Below are 19,694 nucleotides of genomic sequence, written 5' to 3' on the forward strand. Positions count from 1 at the left end.
TAATTTAGGAAGCAAACAGTTGTTATATTTTACCAAATACATATATATGGCGATTCTGGATTAATGCAATAAACCACTTTAATCAAAAGTGCCATTATTATTATTATTATTATTATTATTATTATTATTATTATTATTATTATTATTATTATTATTATTATTATTATTATTATTATTATATGAACTATATTAAAATTCTGGTTGGTTCGGCTGCTGGTAAGACTGTCCCAACCTTTGTCCATATTAGACCAAGTTTGGTCCTAATAAAGCAAAACTGATGTGTTCAGTGTTCAAATAGTTTCCAGCCGTATGACTTTGTATTGAAGCAAGACATCTTCCGATGACTGCAGCTCTCCTAACAAACCTTAAACGACATGTGCGTGGTGTTCTGGTGACGCATCTATATATTTTATTGATTATTTCTAAATGTATGCATGTGAATGAGTGAGTATTCTAGCCCTTTTGTCTAGCAGGGATGTCTAGCCCTTTTGTCTAGATCCGTACAGCAGGGATGATATGGCCAGGTCTTTTCCCCGGAGTTTACATAAAAGCAGCTCATCAGAAACTGGAGGGAATTAATAGAGTGAATAACATTTTGAATTAATATTCGGGGTACACCACATACATAAGAACTCAGTGGTTATAGTTGCATTACCCAAATGTTTACTTGAACATTTCAATTACTATTTATCTGGTATAAAACTCTCAAACATAGTCAACAAGCCAGGCCATTAAGGGATGTTTTCTGTCCATATACTAACACAATTAAGCTGATGATTATTCTTCAGACACGCAATTTCCCCTCTATTATTACTATTAATTATCACGATTTTCGGTTAATTTCAAATTTCTGAAATAATTTTTCTTTTTCCTTATTTTTATCCACTATATTTGTGGACATTTTTTTGTCTGAAGTTTTGATTATGTTTTTTTCAATGCCTCTATAACTTTTAGTTCACGACTTAAAGTAATTTTTTGGCTTTGAAAGTTCATGTACATTGTAGGAATTACTTTCCTAGTATCCTAGGGCTGCTATATGTTATTTATTTAAAAGTGCTTACCAACTATACGAGACAGGCCTATGCATCAACTAGTTATGATAAAAATGAAAATAACAAAGGAATAAAGGTTACGAAAACATAAAGCAGCAAATATAACATTGACGCTGCCTAGAATACAGAGGGGAAAGTGATCTAGTAATATACAAATTGCAACATCGCTCTTTCTTTCAGCAGTCCACTTTGAGCTAAAAGAACTTCGTATACGACATGTCCTTCGTGTGTCAGCAAAAAGTATGTAATATCAATGGTGTGCCGCTACCCTTGACGCCATCTAGGAATGATTTAAGCATGTCATGTATGCGATTCAAGATCTGACTTAAATATGGTGCTTATATGAAATAAGAATCTATATTTTATTATGTAATATACATCTTATCAGCTCATTAAGTAACTTCACTATGTTAAAAATTATTTATTTTCTGTTTCAATTCTTTCCAAGGTATTACTGGCTCCTAGAAGAATAGCCATGAATTTTCCTTGAATAATATTGTACAAAACAGTAAAATAAACAGCATTCAAATAGTTAATTTGAACAATAATAAACACACACGCATATATACATACACATACACACTCTTTTTCTCTCGACTACTTGTAAGTATTTACTATTAGTGATCTTCACTGGTAGGGCCAGGACAATTCTCTCTCATGTCTTTATCATCATCAAATCGAGTACCACACCACACACAGTAACAGTACGTTCCTCGAAGGTACAACGTCAGAATGTCCAGCATCTCCGGTGGCTGCAATGTTTAAAAAAAATGTTAATCTGCTTCCTTAAGGCAGAAAAAATATATATACAGGGTGTTTCAAAACAACACCGACAACGTTTGGGAGCTGATTCCTGACACCAAGATAAGACAAAAAGTATAGACCAACCTGGGTGCACATATGCTTCCTTTTAGAGTTATATGCTGCCGAAAACTTGAAAAAATGAACTTTAAATGTCCATGACTCCAATACTATGGGACCTACCGTAGTCGGGTCAAGGCTTCACTTAGGAACTAGTATGTGCCCTATCCAAATATCCATTTTTCAGAATCCTGCGGTACTTCCGCAACAATTTTTATAGAGATAGCTTGGCTACTCGCATATAATTTGAAGTACTCACCAACTACCTCTGTAAAAACTGTTGCGGAGGTACCGCAGGATTGTGAAACATTGATATTTAGATAGGGCACATACTAGTTCCTCAGTGAAGTTTTGACCCGACGACGGTAGGTCCCATAGTATTGGAGCTATGGAGCTTTAAAGCTCAGTTTTTCAAGTTTTCGGCAGCCTATAACCCTGAAAGGAAGCACTTGTGCACCCAGTTGGTCTATACTTTTTATCTTATCTTAGTGTCAGGAATCACCTCCCAAACGTTGTCGCGTTGTTTTGAAACATCCTGTATATGATACTAAATTTCAACTTACGATTTCACACAACTTTAACTTTTATTATAGTAGTAACGCAACACAAAATTAAAACATATAAATAATGAATGAAAATCAGAAATGCGTCTAAATATTTATTAGAGCCGAAATTTTCAACTGAAACTCTCACCTTCGTCAGCGACTTATTTATTTAGATAAACACACTGCTGTTTCAATCACATCTCAAGCCGCTGAAGAAGGTACAGGTTGTCACTGAAAATTTCGATACTAATAAATATTTAAACGTATTTTTGAGTTTAATTCAATAGTTATAATCATGTGTTACTTTACTTCCTTCAGTGATGTTAAGTATTAATTACTTAATAAAATAAATTGACACATACCGATCTTCAATAATGAGCAAAGAATTCTTTTAATACGTCTTGATTCAAAAATGCCAAACTATTTCAACAAGGGCACTTGTTTTCCTCAGTAGCTTAGAAATTCCCACTGCAGAGTTGTTTTACATATGGTGGAATAACACGATTTTGCACCATCACACGATTTTGCACAGATAAAGAATGTAGTTTTCCACCTACAATTTAAATTTGCAAAATTATCCTCACCGCACGATACTACCTTCATCACATTAATGGCAATGTCGGAATTCGTCGTCTTTCAGAGGAACAACTGCTCGAGATGTGTACAGCAGGACGACTACAAATTGATGGTGGCTCTATTACGATTTCAGAAAATTCATTACGTCATTCATGGACCTAGTAGTAGGTGTGAAGGGCACTATGACGACTCCTATCTATCTCGGGTTATCGCTGATTATGCATACCCATGTTTCCAGTTGGCAGTGGCATCTTTTAGCAGGACGACACTCTTTGTCACAAAGCCAACGTCGTTGTGCTGCAGTTGTTCAAGAAGCACAGTGGTGAATTACAAAGGCCCCCAACCTCAGTCGATCTTAACCTAATTCAATACCATTTGGATATTATTGAACAACAGATCCGTGCTCATCGCCCCTCCGCGAAATACACGAATTAAGCGACTTGTGTGTGCAAGTGCCTCCAACCACCTACTAATGCTTCATTGCTTCCATGCCAAATTGCACTGCTGCTGTCCCGCGAGCCAAAGATGGACGTACTAGGTATTAGGTGGTCACAAGGTTTTGACTGGTCGGTGTATGAGTAGCGTTGTTATGCAAAATGATTTTAGATGTTTGTACTTATGGTGTGCTCTTTGTAATGCTATTGTAAGCAGTCAACGTTAGCTCAAAAGAGAGTATACGTTCAAGAAGATCGTATAAGTCAGTAGGTCCAGAGAATACTGACAAGTTACGAAGATAAACGTACACAAGTATAAAATACAAGTACTGGTTGGTCCAGGAGTCAATGTTTATGTGTAGCTACTATACTTGATAAAATAGTGTTAGCTCAAGCCAAAATATAAACATTTTTTTATTTGGAGTACGTCAACCTATCAATACAGTAAGCTACAACAAACACATTACATTCTTATATCGGATATAGGCCATTTATACTTTATTGGTGAAGGAACCAAATATTCACAATATTCCCATTAATATGATCCGTTAACATCCATCTTCATACTTCCTATAATCTTATTTGTTATTGTACTTACAAAATCCTCAAAATATCTTCATACCAACCATCAATTATTTATGTTATATTTCTATATATTTGTACATACTCATAACTATTTTCAGCTTCGAAACAGCTAGTGTCACATTTATAAAACACTTTGTACCAATATGTACCATTCCAACAAATAGATAGTAGTTCGATTATTTACAAATAACAACTCCTAGGAGCTGTTTCAATAAGAAAGGAAACGTTACATTGAATTTAGGCTTTAAATTTACTTGATACATGTGAGTTTTTTCGTTACAGCCGATTATTGAGCTTAACAGCTTTGGGCAGTCGGTACACAAAGAGATCAGCAAAAATGCTGACGAGGTCTAAAGGGCAGGAAGATCAATGAGAAAGTCGTTGAGGCCCAAAGAGGTACACACAGTTCAACAAAAATAAGCCGATGCGATTCTAAGAGACAGAGTTTCATAAAGTCCTGGCTTGATCGGTCTTAAGACAGACAGATAATCGAAGTCATGAGATCTCAAGAATATGAAAGGTAAGAGAGGCCGATAAGGTCCAAGAGAAAATAGAGATCGACGAGGAAACGGAGAGACTGCCGTTGTAAGATATTAGATGAGCCAGATGGAGCCATATGAAGAAAAATGAAGGTTCAAGAAAATGGTGCAAGGATGTTTCTACGGGATGAATACAGCTGTATTATACGAGATTTGTACAAGATGTGTTGTTACCGGCATTGCCGAAAAAGCGAAAATTACCGATATTTTTGTTGATTATGGGTATTCCTGCTTACGAAGAATTGCGAAATTTATGTACAGCTCAGAGCCCCGCTCAGCAATCCTACGAAGACTTAGAAAAAGACTGATATTGGCACATTATGGTGAAAAGACCCATGAGATAGAAGAACGTTTCAAATTTCATGGAACTGAACAGCTAGAACAATAAAACAGTAGCGCAATTTGTACTTGTTCTGACAAATTAAACGATCTACTGAACTTTCAAGTCTTGCCTGGACTTACAAACCAACTTGTTTCCGGTTTGAACAATAACGCTGCGCGTACGCAAATGTTAACCGAATCCTTACTGACAGATTTAGGCAGTTGATATAGTCATCGCTGAGGAAAATATCAAAGAACAGATAAAACTGTTTCGATCGTCAAGTGTACAATATTAAGGGATTGGTAAATTAGAGTGCAAAAGGGAGAGAAAAAGATAAAGTACAAGATCACGCAATAAAGATTAACTTCATCCACGGAATACCTTGTCCGATCAACAAACGGTAACCCAGTTGGATATAACACATCACCCGAAAACTAATTTATTCCCATGTGGAGAACTTACCCACTTCAATCGTGACTAAAGCGAAAAACAAATATAGTATGTTTCCAACGAACAAACCTCGTATTCAATTTCTTCCTCCTCCTCCTCTTCGGTACTTGTTCCTTCTAACCCTGAACTCTGTTGTTCTGTATTGGCTGTTGCTCCTGCAGTCTGATCTCCTGCATTCCGTTGCGACTCTTGTGCTTCCTCTTCTTCATACTCATCCTCCTGCGGAAGTTCATTCTCTGGCCAAAACCACCACTCGGCAGGATTTTCAATGCCCTACAAATTAAATTCAGAAGACTTTTACATTCAACATTCAATCGTAACTTCTTAGTAAAATATTAACATGTCAACATATGCACACAAAACTGAAAATAAAATCTTACCTAATTCAGTTCGTTAATTATTGTAAATATTCTACTTTTCAAGTACATCATCTGTATTCTAGGCACTTTGCTTTCTTCGTCTCCTCTGCATCAGTTTTAAGTCGTGCACACTAAGTGAACTTCAGTACCATTTCGACATTTGCTAAATTTAAAACTAAGCCAGATGTAAACTTAGTAGCAAGAAGAGGTAGTAAGTCCCGAAACATAATTTTACTATCATATTTTGAATATAGTATAGACAGCTATTCCATTTAATTACTCGTAATTAGTGTTTATGGACTTACCTAATGTACTTCCCTAACAAACTCGAATCCAAAATGTCCACAGGTCAAACATATCATATATTTCGTGTGGAATATTGCATTTTGCCAAGTAAAACGTGAACATTATGAAAGCGGAGGGAAAAAAACTAAAGTATAGGAAATACAGGTATAAAGAAGAATAAAAAGTTAATGGATGAACGAAAAAAGTCAAGAAGTTTTAAGAAAAGTCGGATAAAGACGATGGATAAAAACAGGAAAAGAAACGGGTTAGGATAATATCTAGAAAAAAAAATGTATTAAGGATGTGACAAAATATATTATACAAGACAAACAGAGATAATGAAAGAATATTACACCTGATCAACATTCAAACAAGAATGCCATCTGTGATGGTTTAATGGCTGGTGTGCGAGTCTTCTGTGCACGTATTCCTAGACTCGATTTTTGGTAGGAGCGCCTTATAATTTGAACGATGATTTGAATTCCACTTTAAACTGTAGACCCACAACTCATATAGCGTTGGTACTGACAAAGGACGCTGAACTTCAACAAACACACAAATTAAAAAGAGGGTAATTATTACGCCGAAACAAGTAGCTCGACGAAGGTCTGTAGTAAGTGTATCCTCCTACAGGGTACAATTATGGGAAAGAAGATCTCGTTTTGAGCATTTATCTGCTTTTTAGATAGCAGACATCCTCAAGAATATCACAGAAAGAAAATTACTACTAGAATACAATAAAATCCATAAGATCATTCTGATTCTTTCCTTTGTAAATTTAACCTACTTCAGTAACCTTCTTTCTGCTGTGGCAAATGGTCTCTGCCCGATTAACCAAATGAAAGCTTTTCCATACGCAGAAAGTGATCTGTTCATGATTGCAGAATACTTATGATGATCGTGATGCTGATGATTGATAATGAAGTGATGATCATACTAAGTGCTTTCCTAGTTAATCATGACAGTATATCACTGATGGCTCTTGAGGGAAGTCCCATCGGTAAAGAAAATCTATTGCTATAGGTTAAGAGAAAAAAAAAATATCTAATATTCTAATGTTTATATACAATAAAATTATTTATTTTTTATTTTATTTTGTTTATTTATTTATTTTTTCCCCGATGAGACCTGCCTCAAGAGTCGTCACTTAAAATGAAATCCAATGCTTAATTTAATGTCCCATCTTATGCCTTGCAAACTGACAAGGATGATAGAAGAACTGAAGAAATTCTGAAATGAGAGAAAATAGAAAAACTCTGAAGACAGTGGACCCAGAAGATATTGCTCACTAGAAACTCAAATGACCTGGGTTCCTGCTTCGAACCGAAGTCCATTCACAGAAGATGTGAGTTTTATTATTAAAGTCATTGTCTTTCCTATTATTTAATATTAAATCACATGTATTTTACATCTAATCATTATTTTTAATAATGTAGTTGTATTAATAGACGCATTGTATTCTTTCAATAAAACACAAACATTAAAGTTAATACGACTTGAATAAGGAAGTGATGAATGCTCATCGCTGCTGCGAAATGTCACTGGTTCGACTAGGATAAAACATACAGTGCTTATAAATCAGAAACAGATGAAAAAAAAAAAAAAAACTGAAAGAAAAAGTGATATAGGAAAACTACACAGTGAAAGTCGAATGAAATCTACTGTTTGCACCACAGGACTATGTATCATGGAGCCCTGGAGATTACCCGAAAATTTTAATTGGGAAGATATGCCATTTGATGAATCATTGAAAAGATCATGGACAAATTTTGTAGGGAAAAGTTATTCGTATGGAGCACCCTCCCATTTAAAATTTTCAGGTGACTATCCAGGGTCCTACGATAAGAGGACCTACCGAGACGAGCAGACAGCTCCATTCAGTATGTCCTCTCACATTTTCATATCTCACTTTTTATTTTATCATTTTATCTCAAACAGTTTGTGATTTATAAGCACTGCTTGTATGTTTTATCTTAATCGAATCTATGACTGGTTTATCAATGTATTTTTTTGGGATTCTCCCGTCCCGTCTGCTCCCATTTATTCTTAATCCGTTAATTCTTTCACAATCATTTAGCTCTACTTTAGCCTAAGAGTATAATTGTCAAATGATCAAGCACTCATTTGTTCTTTGTCCAACAGACATCCTCATCAATGTCACGAAAAGAAAATTACGTGGACCCAGACACACAAGACCTCGGGGAAAAAAAAAACTTAAAAAAAAGAAAAAACTTATTTCCATCTCTTTTTGAACATTTCAACTTTAATGAGGAAATAACAGTGTTCCAGCTTTCTTTCCCCACTATAATACAAAAATGCATCTAATTACTGCCAGTGCCAGTGTTCCTTTCAGAAACAATGTTCCGGGGAGAAGACACATAGTATTGCTGGGAGGCACTGCTGATACTATTCTATTATCATATTATAGACGTATTATTTTGGTCTGCTCTAGGGGGCACTCTCAGAGTCCCGGAGGGGGGAACACCTTAAAAAAACAGGTTTGGAAGAAACACTGATTACTGCAGTCTGAAGAAACAAATATGATAAAGTCCAATAATCAAGGTTAGTCGATTACTCGACAGAAAATAAAAAAGGGAAAATCGGTGGATATAACAGGTTTTGTACTTCCAATGAATTATCTGTAGAGCTATTAGAGTAATGTTCAACGACAAAAATGTTTTAGTGAACATTTAATAATGTTAACGATAACTGTTCTGTAAATGTACTGACCAAAATTGTTAGTGTTAGCAATGACTGTTCTATAAACGTAGTATAAAAAATATATATATATATTAGTGTTAACAATAACTGTTCTGTAAATGTAGTACTCAGACTTAGTGGGACAAAAATTTCACTTAGAATTTATGCGTAAACTAGATCTTCAGTTTATCACAGTATTGCGGGCTGTGATATTTAATGAGAAAAGCAAAAAGGCTAACACTCAACGCAAAAGATATATAGCAGAGTTTTCTTTTACATGTAGCAAGTAGCGCTTTCGGAAGTAACTTCATTCTTCATCGGCTTGTTTAAAATTCAAAAAGGATTTAAAACATGGAAGAGAATTTGGAAGAAAGAAAAAAAAAAGATTAAGAAATGTAAAAACAAGTCTTTTGTCAAAAAATTAAACACATGGGAATGGCACTCACTATCACTGCACGCAATAATATCTTCCTTCACCTGGTGCAATCACAGTAAATATCATTCTCATGTGTTTAATTTTTTGATAGAAGATTTGTTTGTACATTTCTTAACCTTCTTTTACCCTTCCAAATTTTCCTTCATGTTTTAAATCCTTTTTGAACTTTACACAAGCCGATGAAGGAAGAGGTTACTTCCGAAAGTGCTACATGTAGAAGAATACTCTACTATATATCTTTTGCGGTAAGTATTAGCCTTTTTGCTTTTCTCATTAGACCTTTAGCTTATTTGGAGCTAAAGACATCTTTTATGTAGGAGGTTAAGTGAAACAAGTGTATCTATCTATAGCATTCCTTGAGACCGCTAAAATTTAATCGGAGGTTAACCACGTTATACCGAAATTTCTTATATCAAATAGAAGAATACATTCTGTAAATAACGCATTTTTACTACCGTTAAACTAACATCATACCCAACATGGCAGTTTATCGCTTTTAATTTTGTAAACTGAACTTATATTGCGTTATGACAGAAATGAAAATGAAGTTATTTTTTTTTAGTTTAATGTCTCATGATTATGCCTTCTAGCCAGAAGGAAAAGATGATTAATGAAAGTGAATGATTATGAAGTTAATTTTTTTCTGCCCTGAAGTTAAAGTTTTTCCCGAATGGAGAAGAGATATAAGCGAAATTCTATACAAAAGGTAACATTATTTGTATCTGTTTCTTGGTTTATAATATTTTTTTTCTTGTGTGCCAGTTAGAATCTAGGAAACTGTATAACACACACAAGATGTATAAATTTCTGGAACTTAGTAAGTTGGTTAGACAAATAATATTCCATTGTGATATGTTGGGTTGCATAACTTACGCTTGCTGCCCACCCATGAAATGTCAATTCGAAAACCAAGAAAGATAGCCAGTCGTGGATTGAACACACGACTCTTAAGTACTGAATGCTGTAAAGGTACTTTTTTTTAAAAAAAATTGAAGAACTCACTATAGGAAAACAAAGATGGTACTTGGAAGAACAAAACCACAGAAAATAAAAAAGTGATTTTTTTTTCAAAAATTTTCCTTTTATGGGAAAAACCCTCTATTCCAAAAAAAAAAAAAAAAAAAAAAGCTCGCTTTTTTAAATCTCTACGTGATGCTCTACTTCTTTCCTATTTAAATTTAACCGTATTTCAGTAATCTTTCTTCTCCTATGCGTCACAATTATGTAACATCACGGTTTTACACAAATAGACTTACCGTGATCCAAACCACTACTTGAGTTTCGTCTGGGACGTATCCTCAGTGGTCTTTGAGCCTACAAAATCGTCGATCGAAAACGAGCGTTCTAGTCATAATCTTAGCACGGATACATGAATGTTTGAATATATATAAATACTATAAATAATTCCAGGGAGAATTTTAAGTCATTTAACCAGAATACCTTTAGAGTAGTTTGATGTACACGGCCAGAAGACAATATAGTCAATTTATCACATTAAATATCCTGAATTCATTAATTAACCCTGGCTCCAACATATACAGAAGATTGTTCACTTTATATTCGACCATTTTTGACGGGTACTCACCTTAGATACAGCGCTGCCACCACTGATCACGTTCTATTGAACCCCCAGCATTGTGGACTATCACACGACCTTCGCAGTATAAATTACAGCAAGTTCCGGCGCAGGATAGGCATGAGAATTCTGCCCCACTCCTCTTTGCACGCTTTCCAAAGACCATCCATCGGCGATGTTGAAGACGTCTTTCAACAGTTCAAATGAGCAAAAATCCATTGGACTGGCATCTGGGCTTGGACTTTTCACAGGAATGATTTCAAACGGAATGACAAGAATTCCTAATTCCCCTGCCATTTCCCGATAAAAACGTAGAGATGTTCCGGCGGTATAACTCGAAGCCTTGTCCATATGGATCATTACCTGATTCGTATCCATTCCATACAATTGTGGGATGTCTCTCGGACAGATGTCAGAATGGATTCTTGGAAGTGTCTTGCATTCACCTTCATGATTTTTGTCAACCTAGCGTATCAGTAGCTTACCCTCTTATCCGAATCCCGTAACAACCATAAAGCCAAGTCGCTGCGAACCTTGCAGTCAATGTCACGATATGTGATCGCCCGAATGTGACCACCAGCAGTGAGATGACATAGGATTCATCTATTGTAACAACTTTCTTCCATTTGGAACCCGCTTGGTACTTTTCATACACTTTCCTGCAGTTCGTCTTACGTGACGCGGTAGCAGGTGGTGTACACGGGCCTTTCGCACATACTTCAATCTGAGACGCTTGTGAATTGTTTTGTTCACAGTTGACGGTGCTAGGTGAAATATGTGGTCCATATCACGTTTTCCAGGGCGGAGGATTTTCTTAGCACGCCATTCACGGATCCTCCTTGGAAATGCGGGTATCACTTTGGTTGAAGCCCTTCTGCTAGTGGTTTTCGTTGGTGAATGTTTCGCAAGGAGAGCCTGTTGTGTGTAACGAGCCATAATAGCTCTCGCAGTAGTCACCCCGACTGTTAATCCATTCTCTCGACACTGTTTCACAATAAGTACGTACGAAAATTTACCATGGAAAAGGGAAATTACGTAACCCTCCCAATACCTGTTGATTTTCGGCGTTATTTGATAACACTCACGCACCTACAAGGTCAGACATAACACTGGTCCTGCCAGCAAACCTATAGTTCCAACTTGATACGCCAAATGGCAGCACTGAGTCGAAAATAGTCGGATATACAATGAACAACTTTCTGTATTCACAAGAAACTGTTTGCATTCGACTGGAATTTATATGTAGTTAATTACATTATAGGCGCAGATTATGCAGCCCTTCTTACACCTATGATTACAGCCTATCACAAGTAAAGATACCCTATCTCTCCCTTCTCATGAAAGTCATATTTTCTACAGAAATTGGAGTTTTTCTTTCGAAAACCTTTTACATCCTCATACCTGCTAATTGTACGTCAATGGAACTCGGAAAGATATACAACTACGACACGTAGAATTTTTTGAGGTACATTTTAGGCAGGTATTTGACACTAGAACTCCAACAGGGACGATAAGATTTTTAAAAATACCCTTTTCTGTAAAATGCGAAATTTTCTAGATTTTCTCCAAAAATTTATAGATCGTGACGCATGCGAATGGTATCACTCGAAAGTTTGCATCATTTTGAAGACAATGACGTCCAAACCATGAATCTAAGATGGTAAAGATTAAGAATTAGATTTCTGGGCTTTTGGTATCCATGGCCATGTTAGCCCGTCAAATATATGTGGGATGATATCCCTCAGCAATCACACTACCCGGGAATTGGAGAAGAAGAAAGGAATGAGGAAGTACGGAAGCGTGCTGGGAGTATTATGTTAGGTAGCATTCCGGCATTTGCCTAGTATAAATGAGGAAAACCTAGGGAAAACCTCATTCAGGATAGTGGTCTGAAAAAGCTATTATATCTTTTCGACCAAGCGTTCCCATCGGGAATCTAACCCACGACCGCTCGCACCAAAGGTGGGAGCGTAAGCGACGAAGCTACGTGGAGCTATCTAAGGTGATAAGAGTTAAATGATCAGCTTTCTACTGAAAGTTTACAATTTCCTTTAAAAACCCGATTTTGAAAGAGTTAGGTTCACACTGGAAATCTATAAGAGTGTGGTGAGTGAGCTTCAATTAATCAACTGTATAAATGACTATAATGACTATATTACCAAAAAGAAAAAGGAAGAAAAATAGATTTGTCCATATTTCTGGAGCTTTAGCTCTGTCTAAGCCCACGGTACTGTTAGGAAGGAGCCCTTTCCTCACTGGGTTTGCACTTCTACCATCTAACCGCTTCACTTAGATAGAACTTAATAACTACTTGTTCACTGGCAAACTTCATGTATTTTGTACTTTCGCTGCTATATGACGGTGCAAGAAACGCGCGAAAGCACTTTCCCAGATGTTGGCACGCATACTTCTGCTACCTTATGTAATTACTTAGAAGTTAATGACTACCTACTCGCAAAAGAATCTTCACATGTTTTAAAGAAACTTTGGATATCAACACATGCGATTTCGGAGTAATTAATTATATTTCAAACATAAATACATATACCTTTTTAACACTATCCACTACCACCGTGCACAATTTGATCGCACCATCGCTGTTTTTCACTCTTTGAATTTCACTTACGACTGTTGAGTATCAGCACCATCTTTGTTTTTTAGTACATTGATTTATATGGAGAATTATCTTTCTGTTTTCTTTGAAATGAACAAGAATTTCAATGGTTTGATTTATTGAGTTTCTTCTTTAAACTTAGTTGAAGGCATCTTACTTCGTGAAAAAATTAAATTTTATCACACAAATTATTTTAACACTTCATAATCAAATTTAAGTAATATTAAACTTACACATAATGCAAATTCATTTCGAAAAAAAAACAGGATAATTTTTAACTATAGTGCTAGCACGGAGTCGTGACGCTTGAGCTAGACTTACCGACTTCACCACCCAACAACAGAGCAAGAGTGTGTTTCGGTCGTCAGCCTCCATCTATGAAATTTTGCCAGTCTTGTCTCTCGCACTTTACACAGAACACCTTCTGAGGATACAGTGTTGCCAGATTGCAGCTAAGTTTTGTTTTGTTTATTTCTGTTGTTATTGTTTTACACCTTTGCTATTATTATCACCATTTAATTTGAATAACTGTTAGTGTTCGTAATATAGTTCTTTAAGTGCTGCTTTCTGTTGTTCGTTCGCTATGTCTTCTAAGTTTGGCAACATTGTTGATGCACTTCTGTTGTTTTACGTTTTCTCAAGTCAAGTGTGCGTTCAGAAAGCAGCACCATGAATCGTGCGGAATTCTTCCGATGTATAAGACGTGAGGCAAAGTAATTCTATGATTAGTGTAGAGCCCAAGCTTCACGACCCGTTGCGGTCACTGTAGACATGAAGTAGAAAAAAAAATGAAATGAAATTTTTGAGTTTTACGTTCCACGGTTATGCTAGTTAGGCTAAAGGAGACGGTGATGATGAGTAATAAATCAAATGGTGGAATGAAGAAAGTGGGAGGAAACGGGAGGACCCCGAGAAAACCCACGCACACGGTGTTTGTCCACCACAAAGTTCACTTGGCGGGAGCAGGGTTTGAACCCGAGACCCCTAGCACCAGAGGTGAACGCTCTACCACTGAGCCACCGCGGCCCCTAGACATGAAGCAGAAACCACTAAAATTAAGTATCAAAATTCGAGTTCATTTCCTCACATAAATCAATTGGCTAAAAGAACTAAGATAGAGGTATTCAACACCGTTAATTCCTTAATTTTAATATAATAAAAAAAAACAATAAACAAAATCTATGTACAGTCAGTGACAAAAGTTTTTTTTCCGTTTGATGAAATTAGTTTCGTAAATACCTTTAGAACAGAAGGACAATTTGAGCACAGTTTTCAGTAAATTAAAAAGAACTTAATTATCTGTACGTTCCAGCCATACCACCGTTATTTCCAAAATAAATTTTAGCAAGAGGAAAGAACTTTTGTCGCTGACGGTACAACACATTAAAATAAGTAAACAGCTTACATTTTGTTTGTCTAGTCTCGCGCATATTCTCTGACTCTTTCTGAGATCTGCATCCACTTGTCTTTCTGCAGCTTTTCTTGCCATTCTCGCACGAAAATCTTCCGTCAGCTCCTCGCGTCTCCTTAAATAGCGAGCTCTAATTGCTTTCTTCCGCTCGTATATTTCTCTTAAAGCAGACTGTCTCCCTAGACCTTGGCGATCAGCTTTCACCTCTATAGGGATAGGCTCTACTCGACCACTTCCTGAGAAAATAAACTGCAGTTTTTAAGCGCTTTATCATCAGTTCTTTATCTTACGTTACACATGTTCATGGAAATGAATGTGGTGTTCATCAACAAGCATTACGTTTTCGTTTCCCTAAGAAACCCGCCGAGCCCACTGACACATTTCAAACTTGAATACTGCGCAGGTGTAATAACCTATATTGGTTGGCGGGGGTGGGAACCGAAAGAGGAAAGGATGTCACTTTATATGATCAGTCACAACGGAGCATTGGAGTACAAAACATCGTGTTACCTCAATTCGTAGTTATTACGGATGTATCAGAAGTGCGAAATTTTTTATAGACGAAACTTTACTGTTGATCTACGTTCTCAGGAGTTCGCACTGTTTTTGAAGCTCCATGTTTTACATCTAACACACTCTCAGTCTCTTTAAACTTCTACACCCAACCCAATATGGTACGAGAGAAAACTTTATCATGCTGATCAATATTAAAGTTTCGTCTAAAAAAACGTTGCATTTCTGGCAGACTTAATTTCGTAGTAACTACGAACTGAGGTAACACAACGTTCTGTGCTCCAATGCTCCGTCGCGACTTACCATATAAAGTGGGGTTCTTTCCTCTTTCGGTACCCACCCCGCAGTAGTAATCGCGTCACTTTAGGACACTTTTTGGCCCCTGGGTCCCTGCCTCAGGACCCATGGTCCCTGGCCGGGGTCAATGACCTAGGGGTACATAGGACCACCCCCTCTAAATTTTGGCAGGGGTACCATGGCCCACCCCCTAAATTTTGGCAGGGGTACATAGGACCACCCCCCTTAAATTTTGGAAATTGCCAAATCTAAAAATTTGGTATGGTAGCCTAGGACCACAGTATGTACCTCTATCAGTATTGGGTGTCTATGTCGTTCCCTTTCATGGGTAAAAAATTGCCAAAAAGTCAAATTTCGGGGGTTTTTGACCTAATTTATCCCCTTGGATGAGGTGTTATTACCCTATATGGTTATATGGGCATATACAGGGGTCCATTCCCTTTCATAAGACATGGGTATATTAATGCACCCCTTGAAAAATTTGGGAGGTGTTCCTTGGCCCACCCCATCAATTTTGGAAATTGCCCAATTTAAACATTGGGTATTATAGTACAGGACCCTAATATGTATTATGATAAATTTGGGTGGTCCACCTTGTTCCCTTTTAGGGGTACAAAATTGCCAAAATATAAACGTAAGCAATACGTAGTACCACGTGTTTGGTTTTTGGTCGATTTTATCCCCTTTGATGAGGTGTTATTATCCTATATAGTTATATGGTCATGTATAGGGGTCCATTACCTTTCATAAGATATGGGTATATTTGTGCACCTCTTTAAAAATTTGGGAGGGGTACTTTGGCCCACCCCTTAAATTTTGGAAATTGCCCAATTTAAACATTTGGTATTATAGTATAGGACCCTAATATGTATTATGATAAATTTGGATGGTCCACCTCGTTCCCTTTTAGGGGTACCAAATTGCCAAAATATAAACGTAAGCAATACGTAGTACCACGTGTTTGGTTTTGACCTAATTTATTTCTTTGGATGAGGTTCTATTACCTTATATGGTTATGTATAGGGGTCTATTCCCTATCATAAGACATAGGTACATTTGTGCACTCCTTTAAAAATTTGGGAGGGGTACTTTGGCCCACCCCTTAAATTTTAGAAATTGCTCATTTTATATATGTGGTATTATAGTACTGGACCCTAACATGTATTATAATAAATTTGGGTGGTCCACCTCGTTCCCTTTTAGGGGTACAAAAATTGCCAAAATATAAACGTAAGCAATACGTTGTACCACGTGTTTGGTTTTGACCTAAGTTATCCCCTTGGATGAGGTCCTATTACTTTATTTCCTATTGTAAGACATAGGTACATTTGTTCACCCCTTTAAAAATTTTGGCAGGGGTGCCTTGGGCCATCCCTTAAATTTTGGAAATTGCCCAATTTAAACATTTGGTATAATAGTATAGAACCCTAGTATGTATTACTATAAATTTGGGTGGTCCACTTCGTTCCCTTTTAGGGGTACAAAATTGCCAAATTTTAGTGCAACCACATGTTTGGTTTTTGGCTCATTTTATTCCCTTGGATGATGTCCTATTACCTTATATAGTTATATGGATGTATACAGGTGTTTATTTCCTATTGTAAGACATAGGTACATTTGTGCACCCCTTTAAAAATTTGGCAGGGGTGCCTTGGCCCACCCCTTAAATTTGGAAATTGCCCAATTTAAACATTTGGTATAATAGTATAGAACCCTAATATAGATCACTATAAATTTCGGTGGTCTATTTCGTTCCCCTTTTAGGTGTATAAAATTGCCAAAATATAAACGTAAGCAATACGTTGTACCACGTGTTTGGTTTTGACCTAATTTATTTCCTTGGATGAGATCCTATTACCTTATATGGTTATATGGCCATGTATAGGAGTCCATTATCTATCATAAGACATAAGTACATTTGTGCACCCCCGGGAATGGTACCTTGGCCCGCCCCTTAAGTTTTAGAAATTGCCAAATTTAAACATTTGGTATCATAGTACTGGACCCTAATATATATTACTACAAATTTGGGTGGTCCACCTCGTTCTTTTTAGGGGCCATTTTGTTCCGCTTTAGGGGTGAACATGGATACCTTGGAATCGTCCCGAGTTTGATTCTTGGAAATGAATTTAACGTCCCCGCGAAAACGGTGAGAAATGATAGGACGAAACATGAACTTACTTGACTGAGGATTGAAGCAGGGCCCTCATACACTAGAGACAAGCGCTAAGCGACCGTACACGTGTGTTGATTACTATGCAATGGTCCCGAGTTTGATTCTTGGTGCTAACGTTAGAAAAATTTAACGCCACCTTGAAACGATGATGAGAAATGAGAAAACACCATAAACTTACTTGCTTGCGGATTGAAGCAGAGACCTCACACATCAGAAAAAAAAACGCTGAGCCACCATGCCAACTTCAGTGCGAGCAGCTTTGCGTATGAAAAAGAACATGAACAGATTATGTTACATTACTACATATTTCTGCTCGTTGTTACGCATAGAAGCTTGTTATTGTGAAATTACAGAATCTGCTTATACTACATCAGCATTTTTCTCAGCTGACGGACTTTTAATGCTCAACTTTACATTTATGTCAAAGACAGTTTCATAACATATCGATGAGTGTTACATTTTTTCAATCAAGTTGAAGGAAAATGAATCACATTTTTTAGATGTGTTAATTTGAATGTCGTAAGAAACTAACGAGTCAACGGTATGATGTCATGATCAAAATTGCGATACTAGATGTCGTAACGATTGATGTGTAAGGAGAAAAAAAACATGAATAATGTCACAACTAATCAGATTGCTTCTTACAACACGTTTCGGCTCATGATACATGATGAAAGCTGTGTTTTCATTGGTTCTTCGTGATGTCATTGATTCATTTTCCTCGTTTCTGATTGGCTGATAGTGATGTCACTTTATAGTTGAACCGTTTCAGACCTAAATAAAATTCTTAATTTCATTTTTCAAATCCTACTTCCACGAAGATCTTGAATGAACGAAGGTGTACCTCTAGTGACAGCGTGACTTTACTCCGTTCCTTGAATTTGAGGTAAGTATCGACCGCGTTTTCTTATCATCAATGGAGTGCTTTTGCATGAGGATAACATTGTTATCACTGTTTTTTATTTAGCATGAAATATTTAGCAAATGGACGAATAACCCTTACTTAATTGACCGGGGATCCCACACATTAGAAGTAGGCACGAGAAATTTGTGGATTTTGGTTTAGCGTCCCTTCAGTAGTGGGGCTAGGAATACAGCTTAATGTTGAATCTGAGCGCATACTGGGTGTTGAACCCGGGCCACATCCCACACATTAGAAGTAAGCACGAGAAATTTGTTGATTTTGGTTTTAGCGTCCCTTCAGTAGTGGGGGGCTAGGAATACAGCTTAATGTTGAATCTGAGCGCATACTGGGTGTTGAACTCGGGCCAGAGGTGCGTAACGCTAACCACTTAGCTCAGTTTCTGAAAGTTACCATTAACGTAAACAAAGAAACTACGCACGAATTTGTTCCCTACAACGTGAGACGTGGACTTGCAGTTTAATGTGGGATCTGATCTCCCGCCGAGAATCGAATTCGAGTCTTTCTTGCCTTAGCTCGAGAAAAGCAAGCGCATGAGATTTTGTTTTCGTTTCATGTTCGTCATACGTTTTAAAGTTCAGTGTCAGAGGAAAAATGCTTACTACAATGATTCTCTCAGCACAGTTAGAAAAACAATTTCATTCATTCTTTTTTATCACTACAGAAAGTTAGGTCAGTTACATGTTGATATTGGTCCCGGGTTTGACGACAATAAAAATTTTTAACAGTAGAACTGTTTGAGATATGATAATTCTTTTAGGATTAATCGTGTAGTCATTTTGATAACGTAGTGATTTTCTGAATTCAATTTTAATTCGTGCTTTTTTTTTCTCTCGTTTTAGATATTTGTTTTCTTTGCTTATTCCTTTTTGCTTACCTTACCTTTTTCCCTGTTTGAATATGGGTACTTCTGGCTTTACTGTCTTGCGAGAAATTAATAGACATTATCGGCGTTTTAATCTTGAAGGACGAATGCTGGAAATTCAAATTAATGCTCCGACCAGTGGCACCGATATTGTTGAATGGGTTCAGGCCTCCTTT

At 36.8% G+C, this 19,694-nt stretch overlaps 1 protein-coding gene across 1 annotated transcript in view; it reads right to left on the reverse strand.

Annotated features, from left to right (window-relative positions):
* Positions 1 to 1,460: 1,460 nt before the first annotated feature.
* LOC145685910 (G patch domain-containing protein 11) overlaps positions 1,461 to 19,694 on the reverse strand; it is a 44,624-nt gene continuing 26,390 nt past the window's right edge. Inside the window, exons 4-6 of the mRNA XM_081758666.1 lie at positions 14,740 to 14,981; positions 5,434 to 5,637; positions 1,461 to 1,804 (exon numbers count right to left, since the gene is read on the reverse strand). Coding sequence (XP_081614792.1) covers positions 1,670 to 1,804; positions 5,434 to 5,637; positions 14,740 to 14,981 — 581 coding nt within the window. The 3' untranslated portion in view covers positions 1,461 to 1,669. The remainder of the gene's footprint in view (positions 1,805 to 5,433; positions 5,638 to 14,739; positions 14,982 to 19,694) is intronic.

The sequence above is a fragment of the Thermobia domestica genome, chromosome 5 (assembly GCF_964235325.1).
Source record: "Thermobia domestica chromosome 5, izTheDome1.hap1.1, whole genome shotgun sequence".
Taxonomy (NCBI): Eukaryota; Metazoa; Arthropoda; class Insecta; order Zygentoma; family Lepismatidae; genus Thermobia; species Thermobia domestica.